Source organism: Scardinius erythrophthalmus (assembly GCF_964197995.2).
Source record: "Scardinius erythrophthalmus genome assembly, chromosome: 21".
Classification (NCBI taxonomy): Eukaryota; Metazoa; Chordata; class Actinopteri; order Cypriniformes; family Leuciscidae; genus Scardinius; species Scardinius erythrophthalmus.
In genome coordinates, this window is record NC_138241.1 from 15,942,075 (window position 1) to 15,959,536 (window position 17,462).

General features: G+C 37.6%; 1 protein-coding gene across 13 annotated transcripts in view; it reads left to right on the forward strand.

Annotated features, from left to right (window-relative positions):
• Positions 1-17,462, forward strand: part of syne2b (spectrin repeat containing, nuclear envelope 2b) — a 116,297-nt gene that overhangs the window by 72,551 nt on the left and 26,284 nt on the right. For all 13 annotated transcript variants that reach the window (XM_081350606.1, XM_081350600.1, XM_081350596.1 and 10 more), the window contains 24 exons: positions 146-265; positions 923-1,026; positions 1,111-1,252; positions 1,498-1,611; positions 1,724-1,861; positions 1,958-2,158; positions 2,560-2,661; positions 3,270-3,389; positions 5,798-5,998; positions 6,190-6,363; positions 7,331-7,462; positions 7,567-7,784; positions 7,980-8,109; positions 8,684-9,169; positions 9,572-9,721; positions 10,508-10,684; positions 10,763-10,918; positions 11,324-11,470; positions 11,568-11,738; positions 13,089-13,222; positions 13,305-13,500; positions 13,802-13,984; positions 15,481-15,594; positions 15,684-15,838. In XM_081350606.1, the coding sequence (XP_081206732.1) occupies positions 146-265; positions 923-1,026; positions 1,111-1,252; positions 1,498-1,611; positions 1,724-1,861; positions 1,958-2,158; positions 2,560-2,661; positions 3,270-3,389; positions 5,798-5,998; positions 6,190-6,363; positions 7,331-7,462; positions 7,567-7,784; positions 7,980-8,109; positions 8,684-9,169; positions 9,572-9,721; positions 10,508-10,684; positions 10,763-10,918; positions 11,324-11,470; positions 11,568-11,738; positions 13,089-13,222; positions 13,305-13,500; positions 13,802-13,984; positions 15,481-15,594; positions 15,684-15,838 (3,965 nt within the window). The remainder of the gene's footprint in view (positions 1-145; positions 266-922; positions 1,027-1,110; positions 1,253-1,497; positions 1,612-1,723; positions 1,862-1,957; positions 2,159-2,559; positions 2,662-3,269; positions 3,390-5,797; positions 5,999-6,189; positions 6,364-7,330; positions 7,463-7,566; positions 7,785-7,979; positions 8,110-8,683; positions 9,170-9,571; positions 9,722-10,507; positions 10,685-10,762; positions 10,919-11,323; positions 11,471-11,567; positions 11,739-13,088; positions 13,223-13,304; positions 13,501-13,801; positions 13,985-15,480; positions 15,595-15,683; positions 15,839-17,462) is intronic.

Here is a 17,462-nt window from a genome sequence, read left to right on the forward strand (position 1 = left end):
GAGGCTGCAAAGTGGCTGGATTGAGTTGTGAAAATAGGGCTGTCTGAGGTGTTATATTTCTCTCTCTCTCTCTCTCTCTCTCTCTCTCTCTCTCTCTCTCTCTCTCTCTCTCTCTCTCTCTCTCTCTCTCTCTCTCTCTCTGTAGGTGCGTGTTGAGAGTCAGATCCCCCTACAGGCCAGGAGGACTCGCAGCAGTAGTGTGCAAGAGATGTTGAGTTCTTCCAGAACGAAACTGTTCAGACAAAGCAGCCTTCAACAACAAAGGGTAACACACACATTCATGCACACACTTTAAAATATTAGCCTTTCTACTTTTTTTAAAGTATCACTAGGCCCAAGTATAAGGATTTTTTACAAGCCTAATGGGATCAGATTTTTTCTTGCCCTTTCAATATTTTCATAAGACCCAATAAATACCACCATGATTTTATTTTCAGCAATATATTACCGGTTAATGTGTGTATATATATATATGTATGTATGTATGTATATATATGAAGACTGAAGACATATATATGATACATCTCGTATATATAAAGTGCCATCTGAATTTTTTTCTAGAATGATAATTTTAACAAGCTTGTATGTTTATGTTCAGTTATTTCACTTAAATGGCAATGAAAATTACCTATTAATTGTCATTAAAGTGAAATTACTGAACTTAAATATACAAGCTTGATAAAAATGATCATTTTAGAAGAAAATTTCAGATGGCACTTAGAGGCTTTTGCATCTGAAGTCTTCATATACATATATATATATAGGTATTTAATTTGCAATAAAAGCTGCAATGTAACTTCATTAAAGCTATAAATTCATACACATTATTGCGTACCTATTAATGCTTGTAAGACTATAACATGTTATGTCAGTCCATCTTCCATCATTATCTCTCACTGTGTTTTTTCCCTCTCTTTTTCAGGAATTGGAGCATGGTTTGAATGAACAGAGGGATCTAACTAAAGCTATTGCAGTTCAGTGCAGCAAAGCCCGAACACAAATCCAGAGCACAGACGAATATACAGGGTATCTAAATACACATACTGTACTTATTTGTTCAAATATATGCCTACACTTTGTAACCATATGACGCTCTCTGGTCGTCTGCAGGCCTTCGGCAGCAAAAGAGAATGAAGACAAGAGACAGGAAGTAGAGTTAGCAGTCCACAGGAAGTGGACACACCTCTGCAGCGGACTGACCAAGACAGCAGAGACCGAACAAGATGGAGATAAAGATCAGGATCAATCTGAGGTCTGAACAGTCCTGACTTTACTATAAATATGAATATTTCAGTTTTAAATTATTCTGATTATTCTGGGTAGGCTGGTTGTAATTTGTGTTTTATATTCATTATTTTTCTAATGTTTATTTGATGTTTTCATGCTTACATTTTAATGTGTCGTTATTTTAATGTATATGTTATTTTAATCAGAGAACCTTAAAATTGATGTTATCTAATTTAGTGTGTTTGTGTCTGTGTCTGTGTGTGTGAGCAGATCCTTGCTCCATCGGTGTGTTTGTGGAGTGGAGCTGCTGTTTCTCTCTGTCTACAGGAGATTCAATCCAACATTTCACAACTTAAAGAACTGCAAAACGCAGCAGTTACGCAGGTGTCAATAACAAACACACATCCTATAAACACATCAGAGTACACACCTAGTCAATCCAGCCCAGAGATAACAGAATCATATTGAATTGCTCTGTCTGTGTGTTTGTGTGCAGGACCATCAGTCTCTGGATGAAGGTCTGTTTGAAGTGTTGAGTGGAGTTAATCTCACGCTCAGCTCTCTCACACACACTCTCGTGTTTCAGCCAGCAACCTCACACACTGACAGACTAAACCAGCTGCAGCAGCTACAGGTATCCATCCGCCTGTCTGTCTGTCTATATGTTTATCCATTTATTCATACATCCATTCATTCATCCCTTACTCCCCATTTCTTCTCTGATTCACAGAGTTTGTCTGCAGAACTGAGCTCCTTAGGTGCCATATTGACCTCCCAGGGGTCAGAGGTCATAAAGTTGTTAGGTTCGAGTTCAGAGGTAACCTCCACCTGTTTTGACCTGCTGACGCATCGTGTATGTGACATTCAAAAGACTCTGGCCGAAAAACAGGAGCAGCTACAGGAGCGAATAAAACACTCGACTCAACTGCAGGTCAGATTTCCGTCTGCATCTATATATTTATTACCGACACAAACTAATGAGATGGATGAGCAGGCACTTGAAAATTCTCCTGCAGATTAAGTAACTAGACTACACCAAGTAGATCAGAAAATTTATGCTTACTGTATGTGTTTACAGTGTTATGTGTCAGCAGTTACATTTTAGCAGGTTTTTACACCCCAAACCCTCAGATGTCTCACCCTCATAACTGTCACAACTACTCACTTATTTGTTATGGAAGAAGAAAAAAAAACCACCACAAACCTCTGTTATCATAATGTCAAACATAATGGTCTTAAGAGTCTCTTGATTAATCCCATTCTTCTGTCTCTGCATTTAAGATGAGAATGTAAATGTAAATGTAATGTGTTCTTGTGTGTCAAACCCTGCAGAAGAGAGTGAAAGACCTGCATGACTCCGTACTAACTAACACGTCAATCCTTCTCCCTACAACTAACGGAGAAACCCACCATGATCTTCACACACAGCTGCAGGTAAGCACAAGCGCCTGTGAATAATAATAATAAATAATGCATTTTATTTAAGGCGCCTTTCAAACCACTCAAGATCGCCATACAACAAGTAGCAGCAATAACAATATTAAAACAGAAAATAACAGTAAATAACAATGGCAATAAAAAATAGCAATAAAAAAGTACTAATAACACTGCCTGTGACACCTGGGGATGAGTATGTGAAGATTTTTTAAACACTACTAATAACAGTGTGCTGAACATCTGAATGAGTTAAGCCATAAATGCTTCTCAAATGTCTGTCTTGATCATTTTTCAACATATCTTCAGGACAAAATGCTGATGTCTTCATTGTACATTTCACTTCAGAACCACTTTACTTTGCATTTAGGAAGTTTCTACAATTTACTAGCATTTTATTTTCCCCCTGAAGGCTCATTGTGCCAGTCAGGGTTTATTGCACTGAAAACAGACACACTTTAGTTTTCTTATTAGTTCTGATCCACTGATTTGATTAGACAAGCATCATTCCAGGAGTGCATTAGAACATTGATGTTCTTCTTATGAGTGTTCATTGAGCTTGAAGTCTGAGATTTTGACCTTTGCTGTACCTGTGTTTCCATGTGAAGGCTATCATTGGGCGGAAACAGGAAGTGGAGCAGAGCGAGAGAGAGCTGGCCGAAGTCCGAGACAAGACAGAGAGTCAAGATCAGCCTTCATCCCTCACACAGCAGATCAGCACACTGGAGGTATGGGTGTGCACACCATTCAGAATTTAGAGAATGCCTTTTGAAATCAAATTCAGTGCCTGGTAGTAAGCATGAGACAGTTGACATGTAAAATTTGAATTTACAGAAATATTCTGAAGTAGAATTAATATAAATGTGTAAAAATATAATGTTATGTACAGTAAATGCTGTAAGTGTAGTTTTTAATAATACATTTCATTTTTCTCTATGAATTATAAATGTATTTATACTTTCAGAAACATTAGCTTATGTTAATAATCAATGTTTGCATCCTATAGACAGTTTTCACACAGTATATAACAAAATATACATACCGTTCAAAAAATATGTTCAGGCCTTTTTGTTATACTACATTAAATCTTTTCATAAATACTTGTAACTAAATTTAAAATGCACTATAATATTTGCAGATGCCTTGTTACATCTGAAATTGGTTGTTTGTCATGTGTTTTAATGCATTATACTTTCAAAAGGCATAACATAAGTATTATTATGCATTATAACTGTGATTACAATTATTAATGAGACCATACAAAACATTATAAGGTGAATTACAAGGCATTATTTGTGCATTAAAATAATTTGTGCATTTTATAATGCATTATATATAAAGGCTGTGACATAAAGTGTTACCAATAATACTTTTATTCAGCAAGGACACATTAAATTGATCAAATATGACATTTATAATGTTAGAAATTATTTCGGTAACACTTTAGATTAGGGAGTACATATTGACTATTAACTAGGAGTTTTCCTTCAATAAACTCCTCATTACTGCTTATTGATATAGTTGTCACATGTATGTTCTGTTTTGCTTGGGCACATGTCCCTGTGTTTTGGTTTTACCTAGTTTTCTTTGAAGGAAGCCTTCAGTTCCTTCAGTTCTTTGCCTTGCGTTGAGGTTGATATTGTATGCTAGTGTGTTACTCTGTTCCCGTGTTCATTAAAACTCCTTTTGTCTTTTGGATTATATACACAGCAAGTGTGACATAGTAAGTAAGGTAGTTGTTGTAGTGGTTATGTTTAGGTTAAGGGATGTAGAAAATGGTCAAGCAGAATAAGGCATTAATATGTGCTGTATAAGTACTAATAAACAGTCAATATGCATGCTAATAAGCAACTTACTTAAAGGGATAGTTCACTTTGAAATAAAATTTTGGTTTGTTTTAGCTTACCTCAAGGGCATCCAAGATGTAGGTGTCTTTGTTTCCGCAGTAGTTTTAATTTTGATATTTTTAGGTCAAACCGTTCAAATTAAAACAATTCCCCATCGTCCAAATTAAACAATTCCCCATCGTAAGTACACACTGATGGCCTAAAACACGAAACGAGCGGTTTGTGTGAGAAAACGAACAGTATTTATATCGTTTTGAACCTCTTATACACAGCCACGTCCAAGTGATCTGAGGGCGCGTGCGCATCCTGGTGTGTAAAGGCCTCATTATACTTCTGCGTCGAACTCACGCCGTAGCCTCTACGCTGTAGGCAACGCGTTGGTTTTCATTTATACTTCTGCGTCGTTGTCCGCGTTGACGCGCATGCAGAGGGAGCGTGTGAAACCCGAGGGAGCGGTCCTAGCAGACCAATCACAGCGCTTGCGTCCGCGTAGAGTTGACGCGTTGTTACATTTTTGGAGAGGTGCACGTCAGGGTACGCCGAAGGGTACGCGCGCTACACACAGCCTACGACGTAGCTACGGCGTGAGTTCGACGCAGAAGTATAAATAGGCCTTAACGTGTACGCAGACTGGTGCATAGATATATACACTAGATGTCGCCTTGTCTATGGCAGTTCATTGGAACGAATGTCTTTAATGCGACATCTAGTGTATATATCTATGCACCAGTCTGCGTACACGTCACACACCAGGATGTGCGCCGCCCTCAGATCACTTGGACGCGGCTGTGTATAAGAGGTAAAAACGATATAAATACTATTCGTTTTCTCACACAAACCGCTCGTTTCGTGTCTTAGGCCATCAATGTGTACTTACGATGGGGAATTGTTTTAATTTGGACTCTGTGCATGCTCTTTGAGACCGTGACCACAGACCTGCATTAAATGACTGACAGACAAGAACGATTTGACCTAAAAATATCAAAATTGAAACTACTGCGGAAACAAAGACACCTACATCTTGGATGCCCTTGAGGTAAGCTAAAACATACCAAAATTTTTTTTCAAAGTGAACTTTCCCTTTAATAGTGAAAATGTGTTCACTAATCTAAAGTGTTTCCAAGATTTCTATTTCAAATAAATGCTCTTATTTTGTACTTTCTATTCATCAAATAACCCTGAAAAAACGGACTACGGTTTCCACAAAATTATCAAGCATTACAACTGTTTTCAACATTGGTTACAATAAGAGATGATATACATAATATAATAATATATACTCTCTTTAGGCGGTGTTGGACAGTGTTTGGAGTGATCTAGAGCAGCGCTGTGGAACTGTTCAGTGGAGTCTCGATCAACAGCAGATGATTGAAAAAATACTGAAGGGTCTTCAGATGCTCCTGAATCTTGGGAGAGAGAAACTCGCCTGCACTTCTCAGCTGGAGTTTAGGAATCCAGCACAACTCCAGACACACCTCAGCAAACACACGGTAAACATATCACACACATACAAACACTCTAACTAAATACACTCACGTACAGCCCTTAAAACAAATGTATCAGCAGCACAAATGCTTTACAGTTTAACACATGAATCATGCACACTATAGCACCATTACGATTTCAGACAGAGCAAGGCCTGCAATCCCTCATTCATCTCTGTAACTTTGTAAATCTACAGGTGTTTTTTCGATCTCTGGCTGCCCACCTGCGGACACTGCAGCAACTGAGTGTGCGGATCCCAGACAGCGCCTCGTCAGGCTGGGAGGCTGAAGTGTCTGAGGTGGAACGTCAAGTGTCCAGTGCCCTGCAACAGGCTCAGGCTGTTGGCACAGTACTGCACTCCGCACTGCAGGTACCAGATCGAGGGAATCAAGAAATCATGAGGGATGACACTTCTATAGTTTTTATGTATGGAAAGCTGCATCAACCAAGAAGAAACAGGGATTTAAGGATAAATGAACGAACAAATTTATGGAAGCTTGTTTCCACCACAAAATTAAACATTTTATAAAAAATAATTGCGTCTTTTTATCTCACAATTGTGAGTTTACAAATTACAAATGCAAATTACAAATGCGAGATCTAAAGTCGCAATTGCGTGTTAATTATTTTATAACACGCAATTGTGAGTTTATATCTCAGAGTTTATATCTCATCTATTCTCAAAATTGTGAGATATAAATTCACAATTGCGAGTAATAAAGTCCAATTCTAAGAAGGAAAAAATACTTTTTTCCTCAGAATTGCGAGTTTATAGCTCACTCTGACATTATAACATGCAATTATTAAGTCAGAATTGTCGAATTTCTGTCGCTCTACATACGTCATCTGGTATAATTGAAACGATTGGCTATGAGCTACGTACAGGCGCATTTGATAGACATTCGTAGAGCCCAATAAACGGCTCTGGGCATTCGTAAACCACGCCTCAAATACGAGAAAATGAACATGTGGTTCCCAGACCACGTCTTCAATGAGAAAGAGGTCTGACGTTAGCCAGGCTAACTTTATATCACGTGATTCTGACTTTATAACTTGCAGCTGTGACTTTATATCACAAAATTCTGTAAAGTCAGAATTGCGATATGCAAACTCGCAATTGTGAGGAAAAAAAGTCTGAATTGTGAGATAAAAAGTCGCAATTAGCTTTTTTATATTTTATTCTGCGGCGGAAACAAGCTTCCATACAAATGGGATTGATGAGTGGATGAATAAAGGAACTGTTAGAGTGAATGATCAATTTGATCAATGGCAGCTTTTACTATATATTTGTTTAGCTAAAACACACTTCCCTTAATACAGACTTTGATGTATTTCAGATTTGCACTAATTTGGATGAAAATCATTCCTGGTTAGCAACACTGCTGCAGAGGATAGAGACTCAGCTTCCCATAACTCCTCTGTGGGACCAAACCGAAGGGCAGCTCAGCAAGAATATTTCTGTGTATCAGGTAATGGTTTAAACTTAAATTTAGTATATTGACCCACATGTACTTTTAAATCAGAATGCAGGCATGTTTGAAGATCCCTGAATTCTTCTTGTTGTTCGTGATAGAGTGTGTTAGCGGTTCTGGAGCAGAACAGAGCTCGTATCAGTCTGGTTCTGGATGAGGGCCGTAGACAGCAGGAGCAGATTTCTAGTAGTGAAGTCGTGGTTCCTGTACACATATTGGGTGTGTCTACAGCAAGGCTGGAACCGCGATTGGCTGCACTAAAGAGGAGGGTGGAGCAAGGACTAGACTCCACCCACCATCTTAAGAAGCTTTGGAACAGGTAAAGATGAATGTTGTGGGGACATTTAAGTTTGACTATTGACAAAAAATGTAATATAGTGTGACTTAAAATCACTATATTTTGAGTCATAATGTTTAATTGAGAGATGTGTAGAAGGACTGAGAGATGGAAAATGACACAGAGGATAAATACAAAGTAGGCCTATTTTATATTACCACTGTACTTTTTTTCCAGGTACCATAGCGATTTTGAGGCTTTCAGTGAGTGGAAAGAACGAGCCAGAGAACGCCTGCATGCATGGAGAGATCACATGAACGCAGCTGAACAGGAAGCGGACACACTCGCCCAGTTTCATCACTTCATAGTCAGTCAACTAGTGATTCTAATCATTCATTTTTTAATTTCTAATGTTTTGAACAATGAGGTGATTAAAAACTTGATGGTCATTTTAAAGGATATATATATATATATATATATATATATATATATATATTTTATATATATATATATATTTTACTTTAAAGGGATAGTTCAGCCCCTTGTTGTTCCAAACCCGTAAGACTTCCGTTCATCTTCTAAACACAAATGAAGAATATTTTTATGAAATCTGAGTGGTTTCTGTCCCTCCATTGACAATCCACGCAACTACCATTTTGTCACTTGAAAAAGTTCATAAAGAAATAAATGTAAAACTAACGTTTTAAATCCCTAAACAAAAATGAGTTTTTTAACTAATACAATTTTATTTTTTCTAAATTCCATTTAGTCTTAATTTATTTAGTTATGTCAGTACTTCAACTTATTTTATTGCAGTTGTTATTTCATAAATTCTTGTTCATATTTTAATCTCACTTACTTTTTTCAGTTAATGAATACAATTTTAATAGGTTTTGTTTTAGTTAACGTTAACAACAGTGGTTGCAATGTTTTTGACACAGGAATTCATTAAGGAGCTGGAGGTGAAATCTGCTCTAAAGGCATCAGTGATCAGTTCTGGATCATTGATCCTGTTGCTCAGTGAAAGAGAACATATCATTAAAACACAGAAGATCAGCAAAAGCTTTAGTGCTCCAAGAACATCCACTCCCTCTGGATATACAACAATCTCTGAAGACCTAGAGCCGAGTGAAACTAGCAATCTCACCTCAAACGACCCTGAAGACTTTCCTTCCGAAACCAATGTTTCCTCTGTTCAAATCATCTCAGAAGAAACTCTTTCAACCACAGAGAGATCAGATGCAAACATCACAAATCAAGGTGTTATCTCTGAGGAACCGATGGCATCTCCACTTGATCTGTCTGTAAAACAAGAGATGGTTCTGTCCCCTGTTCTTCTGACTCTACAGTCCCAGCTGTCTCAGGTGGAGCAAGACTGGGTGGAGATGCAGGCACACATACCCACCGTCCAACAGAGACTGCACCAGGTACATTTTAGTCTGTGCTTCAATTTGTCTGAAATTATAGCATGTACTGCATCATTACAAGCTGTTCCCTGGATGGTTGAAAAAGAAATACTTTTCGTCAGTTTCGTTTGGAACATCAGTTATAAAAGTTTCTCATGAAGGTCATGCAGCCATGATTCCCTGTATCACTCAGCAGCTGATGAAATCTGTGAGGAATAGTCTCTGTCCTTTTGTCATCCGTTATAAGGCTCTCTTTCTTGTTCTCATCCCCTTTCTCTTCTTTGATGACATGTGTGTCACCCCTCACCTGGCTCCACGGTTTTCTTTCTTCTCTATTCTCTGCACCTCTGTCTATCACTCTCATCTGTCTCTCTCTCTCTCTCTCTCTCTCTCTCTCTCTCTCTCTCTCTCTCTCTCTCTCAGAGTGTGTTGGAGAGCCTGTCTCCTGAAGGGCTGCTGGCTGATGTGTGTGGCTGGATTACAGATGCTGAGAACAGGTTACAGGCGGCTGAACGAGAGGGTCACAGCACATTCACCACCGCAGAGCTCACACACCTGCTCAGAACATATCAGGTACATTGTTCTCTTTTTATCTCTCAATCAAGAATTTCAGTAATCAACAAATAAAATAGATGATCTTGGGTTCGGATTTTATTTTATCCAAAATAACAGTCCAAAAATAACTGATTATTATTTTATTTTTAAGAATAACATATTGAAAATAAACGACCAGCAAATATAAGTGGAAAAAAATAATAAAGTAACAAAAAATCTGTAATTAATTACAGTACAAAATGTAACAAAAAGGAAAATATTATGAATCAACAAAATAAATTAATTTCTTATGTTTTTCTTTTCTTTGTGGTTTATTAGCATGACAAAACATATATTTGTATTTCCAAAGTGTTTGCAATATAAACAGAGCTAAGGAGTAGTAATATAAAATTAAATTAATCAAATTAATGTAGACTACTCTTATAAAAAGCAGTCAGTAAATAACAAAGGAAAACATTATGAAAGTAACTAAATAATTAACTTTTTTGGTCTGTGTCAATTTCAGTTAATTGTGCTTTACTGGCATGACAAAACTGCAAATGAAAAAGTGTAAATTAAGTACAAAGTAAAATCTAGAGAGTAACATTCAGCAAATACAAAAAAGAAAGAATTATGAAGGCTTAACATTAAACAAGAGTAATTAACTTTTAATTAACTAACACTCACTTTCTCTCTCTTTATTTTCTGAATATAGATATAACAGTTTACAGACGATTTTTGAAAGAACACATTTTCATTGATGGCAATATAGTTTTAACTTTCAGAAACTTTCAATTTGGTCTTTCTTATTTTCTCTCTGTCCAGGGGATGAAGAGAGAGATGGCATGTCAGCAGATGTCTGTTGACTTTATCAATCAGTGTGAGCTGAAGCAGGTCGGTTTCGACTCTCACACCCGCCGGTACAAACACACTGCGTTTGCTGAAAGCCTGGGACATGCCAGTCTGCGCTGGCTTACTCTACAGGCTCACCTGAAAATACAGGTGACTTTATTAAGTTTATTAGTAAAAAGTACACAGGTAACCAACACAGATTAACATTTATTGTAATGTGTTTCACAGATTCTACATGTTGAAGAACAGGTGAGGATAAGTGTAGAGCGAGGTAACAAACTACACCTCCTGCAGCGCTGGGTCAAAGGTCAAAAACAATGGATGCGATTGGCTGAAAGACCCATCAGTCGCTCATTTGCTGAGAGGAGCCTGAAGGAATGTGAAGTGAGTTGCTGATATTTTCTGGTTGTGGAAACTGATTATGATTATAAGTCTGCATGAAAGAGGTTGCAATAGTCTTTTCTTCCCGATTGTGATATATATCTGGGTGAAACAGACTTAAGGAAAAAATGTAGGACAGGACTTGATTTTGTCCGTCGGGAATTGATTGGATGGTTAGGAGGATGTCGTGTGAGTGACAGGTTGTCCCGCCTTTGCGCCAGTAAACACATCATTAGAGATGAGATGTCTCTGCAACAAGATTAAAATTATTATAATGATTAAAATAATAATAATGATATGCATGAATAAATCATTTGAAATAAATCATTCATGATGACTAAAAAGTAAAAACTTTCAAAAGCGTTTCAGTTTTGATTTAAATATATTTAAATGACATTTCATTTTCAGGAACTGGGGGAAAAGTTGAAGGACAAATTCACTGAACTTACTGAGCTGGGAAAGAGGAGACTTAGCACTTATGAAGAGGACAGGGATAAAGACTTCCTCTCAAAAGCTCAAAAGCTCTCACAATCTTTGACAGACCTTTCTCAACAGGTATAGAGTCAGAAACTTCCTGTGACTCAAAACAAAACTGTCATTTAAGTGTGTGTAATAAGGAATTTAATAATAATTTGTAAATTTGATTAATTAGAGTAAAGTCCTTGGAAATACCCTGAGGGAGCTGTGTAAGGTGTGGTCTCAGTTTGAGAGTGGGAGGAGCCAGGCAACTGTAAACACAAACAGGATCTGCCAATCACTAGAGTATTACCACGCCCCTCTGCCCTCCCCCTCCGCCCTCCAGAGCAACATTGATAAGCTACAGGTGCTGTCAATCAATCACACAGTTTTTCATTTCTAAGATATGTCTAAATGGTCACAGTATGACGACATATTATCCCAGACTAAGGGTACTTTTACACGACAACGATATGCTTAGCGGAGAAGTTTTTTTCCTTTGAGGTTTCCGCGTACAGACGACTAGCCTGGCAAGCCAGACCTACATCAAGATGTTAGGTCTGGCAACTCACCATAGACACGGCTCAATCCGAGGGGCGGGATAAACAGCTGTCTTTCAAATTCCCTCTGCACGCAATAGGACGGCGCTTCAACCAACCAGAGCGTTTTCCCAACAGCGGAGCTAACGTTAGTTGATAGATTCAACTTTTGAATCTGGCCGGCAAAACTACGAACACATCTTCCTTTTTTAAGAATGACTTAAGTGCCGTTCTTTGCTCTTTTCTCAAAGAAAAACTTAACTCCAAGTCCTCCAGAGTCGCGGCCAAAGCCGATTTGAAAGACTGTTCGCCAGAAGCAGCAACTCTTCTTTGTTCTCAAGTAGTAGGGAACCGTCGCAACTCTGTTGTCATTATGTTAAGCCCGCCCCGCCTACTCTATACGCGATGTGATTGGCCTGACCCAATTTAGGTTTTTACAGCTCCGAAAGTCAACGGAGAGTTGCTAGACTACCCTGGCTGCAAAATACATTTTGCTGCCGCTAGGGTGCGTCTAGATTTCTAGGCTAACAGACGACCCCATTGTCAAAAGATCCCCATTCACACGGGTCCGCAAAAATGACTAAAAACCCTGTAATCTGCTGCCAGGCCGTTAGATGGCGATGAAACACTATAGACTGAACACGTAATACGCAGGTGAATGACGTCATCGTCTTCAGAGATTCGCGTTTTTGTTGTTTAAACGGAGACCTTTTTCAAAAACTTCCCCTTTGAAACGCGTTTTTAAAAGTTTGCGTTTTGGCCGTTCATTTACACGACAACGGCATTTTGGGTGGCTGAAAACGCAAACTTTTAAAAACGCGTTTCAAAGTGGAAGTTTATTTTCGCATAGTGGTGTCGTCTGTACACGGAAAACTCAAAGAAAAAACTTCTCTGTTTTAAGCATATCGTTGTCGTGTACACTTACTCTTAACTGCATGTTTGAGCTGCTTTTTACTGAAAGCAACTTGCACTGATAGGCTATATCATAAAATTTGTCAGTGCCATTGTTTTGTCTCAAGATGCACACCAGTTTATTATTTTTTAAGGCATGTTTATTAAATATATTTAAATTAAATTAAGGCCTAATCCTGGCTTAATCTAAGCCCTGTCTGTGAAACCGGGCCATGATGTTACATTTGATTGTATTAGTTAATTTTTTTTATGATTTATAATCACAGGTCTTAAAAGCTGACACAGAGGAGAGTGACAGACAATGGGAGGATCTTAACAAGACAACATCTGTCCTTATTGGTGGAATTAGCACAGACTCTGCCCAGATATTATCAGAGCACCTAGAAAAAGAAAAAGAAAGGTTAAACTTCACACATCTCAGCAAAACGATGTGAACGTGTATGTGAATGTTCAAGCTCATTCACCAGTGTGTTGCCCTCTAGGTGGTCAGAGATGAAGGAAAAGGTCATACACACCTTGAAGAGGTCTCACAGTCTTCTGAAGGTGTGGCAGAGATACTCAGGTGTGAGAAGCACCTGCTCAGAGCAGCTCCAACGCCACAGAGAACAGCTTGCCATGCACAACAAAACACCTGCTGACAACAAACAACTCACACACAGCATCGCAGAGATGAAGACTGTGAGTACAATGCAAATTCACAGACAACCATTCAAATAAAACTGTAACTATAAAATAATTCATACTAAAGTGCGGTCCAAAATATAATTTCAGACCAAATAAGATTTTTTTTTAAAAACTAAAAAGTTATGATATAAAACAAAGGAGAAATGATTCTGCACTACTTCTAGGTCAATAATCAAATAATCATTATAGTTGTAAAATTGTAATAAAATATAAGAAAGAATGCAAAAGTCTTTTGGGCTCCACTAAAGTAGCCTATTTCACACACTTTCTCATTGTCCTTATTTTCTTCTCTTAGATGTTAGAGAAAGGTTCAGAGACTCTGCAGACTGATGTTCATGAAATGCTAGAAGCGTCAAAAGATCTGATTGAACAGGTGGATGATGAAGATGCTGTTTTCATCAGATCAGAATGTCGTTTGTTAACACGAGGTTACCTGCAGTTAGAACAGACTCTGAAAGGACGAATTGAACACATGCAGGTAAGGCTCATATACATTAACATCCGTGTTTTAATGAGCCTGGAAGTGTTTAAAGCAGGGGTCACCAAACTAAGGCCCGCGGGCCGACTCAGGCCCGCCACCCCCCTTTGACTGGCCCCCCAGCCTCTCTGCCCCCCACTACTTGAACCGGCCCTATGAGGCAATCCCCAAAAGTCGTCATGGACGGTACGTCATGGTACGGGCGTCACAGTTTGGTGCATACATTTACACGGAGAATACACGGTATAAAAATAAATAAAACTTGCGTGCAATTTAATTAATGTAATGCGGAACTACTGTTAGATACGCAGATTCTTAGGGACACCTAATCTGTAGCTCCGCCTTAGCTCTGAAGCTCTGAAGCAGGCTGCGATGTAAAGATTGCAATGCTGGAATATGTTGAGAGAGAGGTGTGGGCGCGATCGGAAAGTCGTAAAGTGTTTACTTATATTTGTGTGTGTGTGTGCGTGCGTGCGTGCGTGCGTGTGTGTGTGGCGCGGCCGCGATCGAACAGTGGAAACATAAAAACATACTCCGTCATTTAGTTTATGCAGGACATCATTCAAACTGCAAAGTGTTTAAGTTACTGTTAATTACATTTTTAAAGAAAACAAATATATTAATCTGAAATGTAGAAGATTAATTTTCAATTAATTCAGGTAGCCACAATTACCAAACATATCAAGGTATTTTTATTAATTGAATTAATGAACTAATTATATAAAACTATTGTCAGTGCACTACAAATAAACTGGTTCTATGCCTTTACTTTATTAATAAAACTTATTTAAAAAAAAAAAATCCAAGGCTTAAGACATTTATTTTTCTTTTGGTGGTCCAGCCTGAGACATGCACAAGCCTTCTGCATTTTTGTTTTGCTTTTCCCTTTACTGTACCCAACCGTGATGTCTGAACCGAGGTATGAACCGAACCGTGACTTCTGTGTACCGTTCCACCCCTAAAAGAGAGTGCAGAGTTTTCAAAGAACAGTGGACCAACGATTATTTGTGAAGAATAACTTTAAATAAAACAAAGTGTGAAGACTCGATTACAACTTTTGCAAACCACTAGTAAAGATACACAAATATGTGCCAGGAATCAAGTGTTGATATAGTAGTGTGAATATACACAAAGTGGGGATGGCTGTGCCAGGCTAGTAATCTCTACTACACAATGAGGCCTGCTGGTGGTCATTTTGGTCTGGGTCATACGATTCTATGTTATATAGCTGACCCGGCCCCGGCCCCCCATCACAGTCAGGAACGATAATGTGGCCCCCAGAGAAAAAAGTTTGGTGACCCCTGGTTTAAAGAATAGTTCACATTGTTCCAAACCCATCCCCTCTTATTTTTTCCACTGAACACAAAATTTGCATAGATTATCGTGATCAAAAACACCATAATAGCGGCATAAAATTACCAGAATAGTAGTCTGTCTTCTGAAGCCATAAAGGTGACTGTTACTTTTCCTTCAATTCAAACTATGTGTGTGTCCAGGAGGATCTTGAGCAATTTCAGGAATTTGAAAGGTTATACCAGTCGCTCAAAACACAATTACAACAGTGGGAAAGCAAGCAAAGGATGGACAGCGAACACACAGACATATCTCAGGTGATAAACTCTCAAACGCATAACTCAGTAACATCCTTTTAATGAAGACATCCCCAGTATTGAGGGTTTCTGTGCTTCCTTGTCTACAGTTGGGTCTGATGGAGATCAGTTCTCTCTCTCCTGATCTGGATCTACTAAACACACTCAGCTACAGGCTGACCCTCAGTGACGCCGTGACACAGAAGCTACAGCACCTCAACAGGAAGTGGGCACAGGCCTCGGCACATGCTCAGGAGAAGTGCAGGTGAGACTAAGTGTTGGGGAAATTACTTTTAAAAGTAATGCAGTACAATATTGCATTACTCCCTAAATTGCATTACTTGCATTACTTATTTATTTTTATTGGAAAGTAATGTTACATTACTTTTGCGTTACTTTTTCTCACCTGGGCTGGCCTTGCTTGTTTGTTTTTTAATAACAAAAAAAGCCCAAATAAAAAAGCCCTTTCACATCAAAAGTGAAACGAATAAGCCTCAGGCTGAAGGAAATGCAAATTCATGCGTGTACAATAGAGGGCGCAGCTGAAACAAACCTTTCAGCTGTGCTGCAAATCTAGATTGCAGAAGAAAGTTCAACACTCTTAATTCATCAATAATAATAATAAAAATGTTTTTTTGCTTATTAGTTTGGTTTCATTTGATCATGGAAGGTCAGCAGCAAAGACATGGGTTAATAAAGTGAGATTAAATACATAAAGTGCACTTGTATTATTTAACATAGAATATTACTCAAACCTGCAATAATTAAATGAGTTTGTATTACACTGTTTTTATTAATTTTGAGGAATACTAAATCTGTATTTGTGGATTACTATAATAGTTTAGAACTACATGTTCACACAGCGCACACAACGCCTCTGCACTTACTCTGCCGATTTCTCTCAACATGGGGACAGAAGAGGTGTCTGTCTATAAATGGGAAAACAAAGTGACATATATTTTTATGTACAGTACCAGTTAAAAGTTTGGAAACGTTACTATTTTTAATGTTTTTGAAAGAAGTCTCTTATGCTCATCAAGCCTGCAGTAAAAAAAAAAAAAAGTAATATTATGAAATATTATTACAATTTAAAATAATGTTTCTCTTTTTTAATATACTTTAAAATGTAATTTATTTTTGTGATGCAAAGCTGAATTATCATTCAGCAAGTACTCCAGTCTTTGGTGTCTTATGATCCTTCAGAAATCATTCGAATATGCTGATTTATGATCAATGTTGGAAACAGTTGTGCTGCTTAATATTTTTTTATAACCTGAGATACTTTTTTCAGGATTATTAAAAGAACTGTATTTATTTAGAATAGAAATCTTTTGTATCAATATACACTAACGTTCAAAAGTTTGGGAACAATAACTATTTTTTTTTAAGAAATTAGTACTTTAATTCAACAAGGATTCGTTAAATTGATAAAAGGTGATGGTAACGATTTATATTGTTAGAAATGTTTTTATTTTGAATAAATGCTGTTTTTATGAATAAATGCTGTTAACGTTTTACTCATCAATGAATCCTGAAAAAAGTATTAAAAAAATATATTAAACAGCACAACTGTTTCCATCATTGATAATAACTGAGTATCAAATCATCATATTAGAATGATTTCTGAAGGATCATAAGACACCAAAGACTGGAGTACTTGCTGATGAAAATTCAGCTTTGCATCACAAAAATAAATTACATTTTAAAATTTATTAAAAAAGAGAACCATTATTTTAAATTGTAATAATATTTCATAATATTACTGTTTTTTTTTTGTTTTTTGTTTTTTTTTTACTGCAGGCTTGATGAGCATAAGAGACTTCTTTCAAAAACATTAAAAATAGTAATGTTTCCAAACTTTTGACTGGTACTGAAGGTTTAAAAGTAAT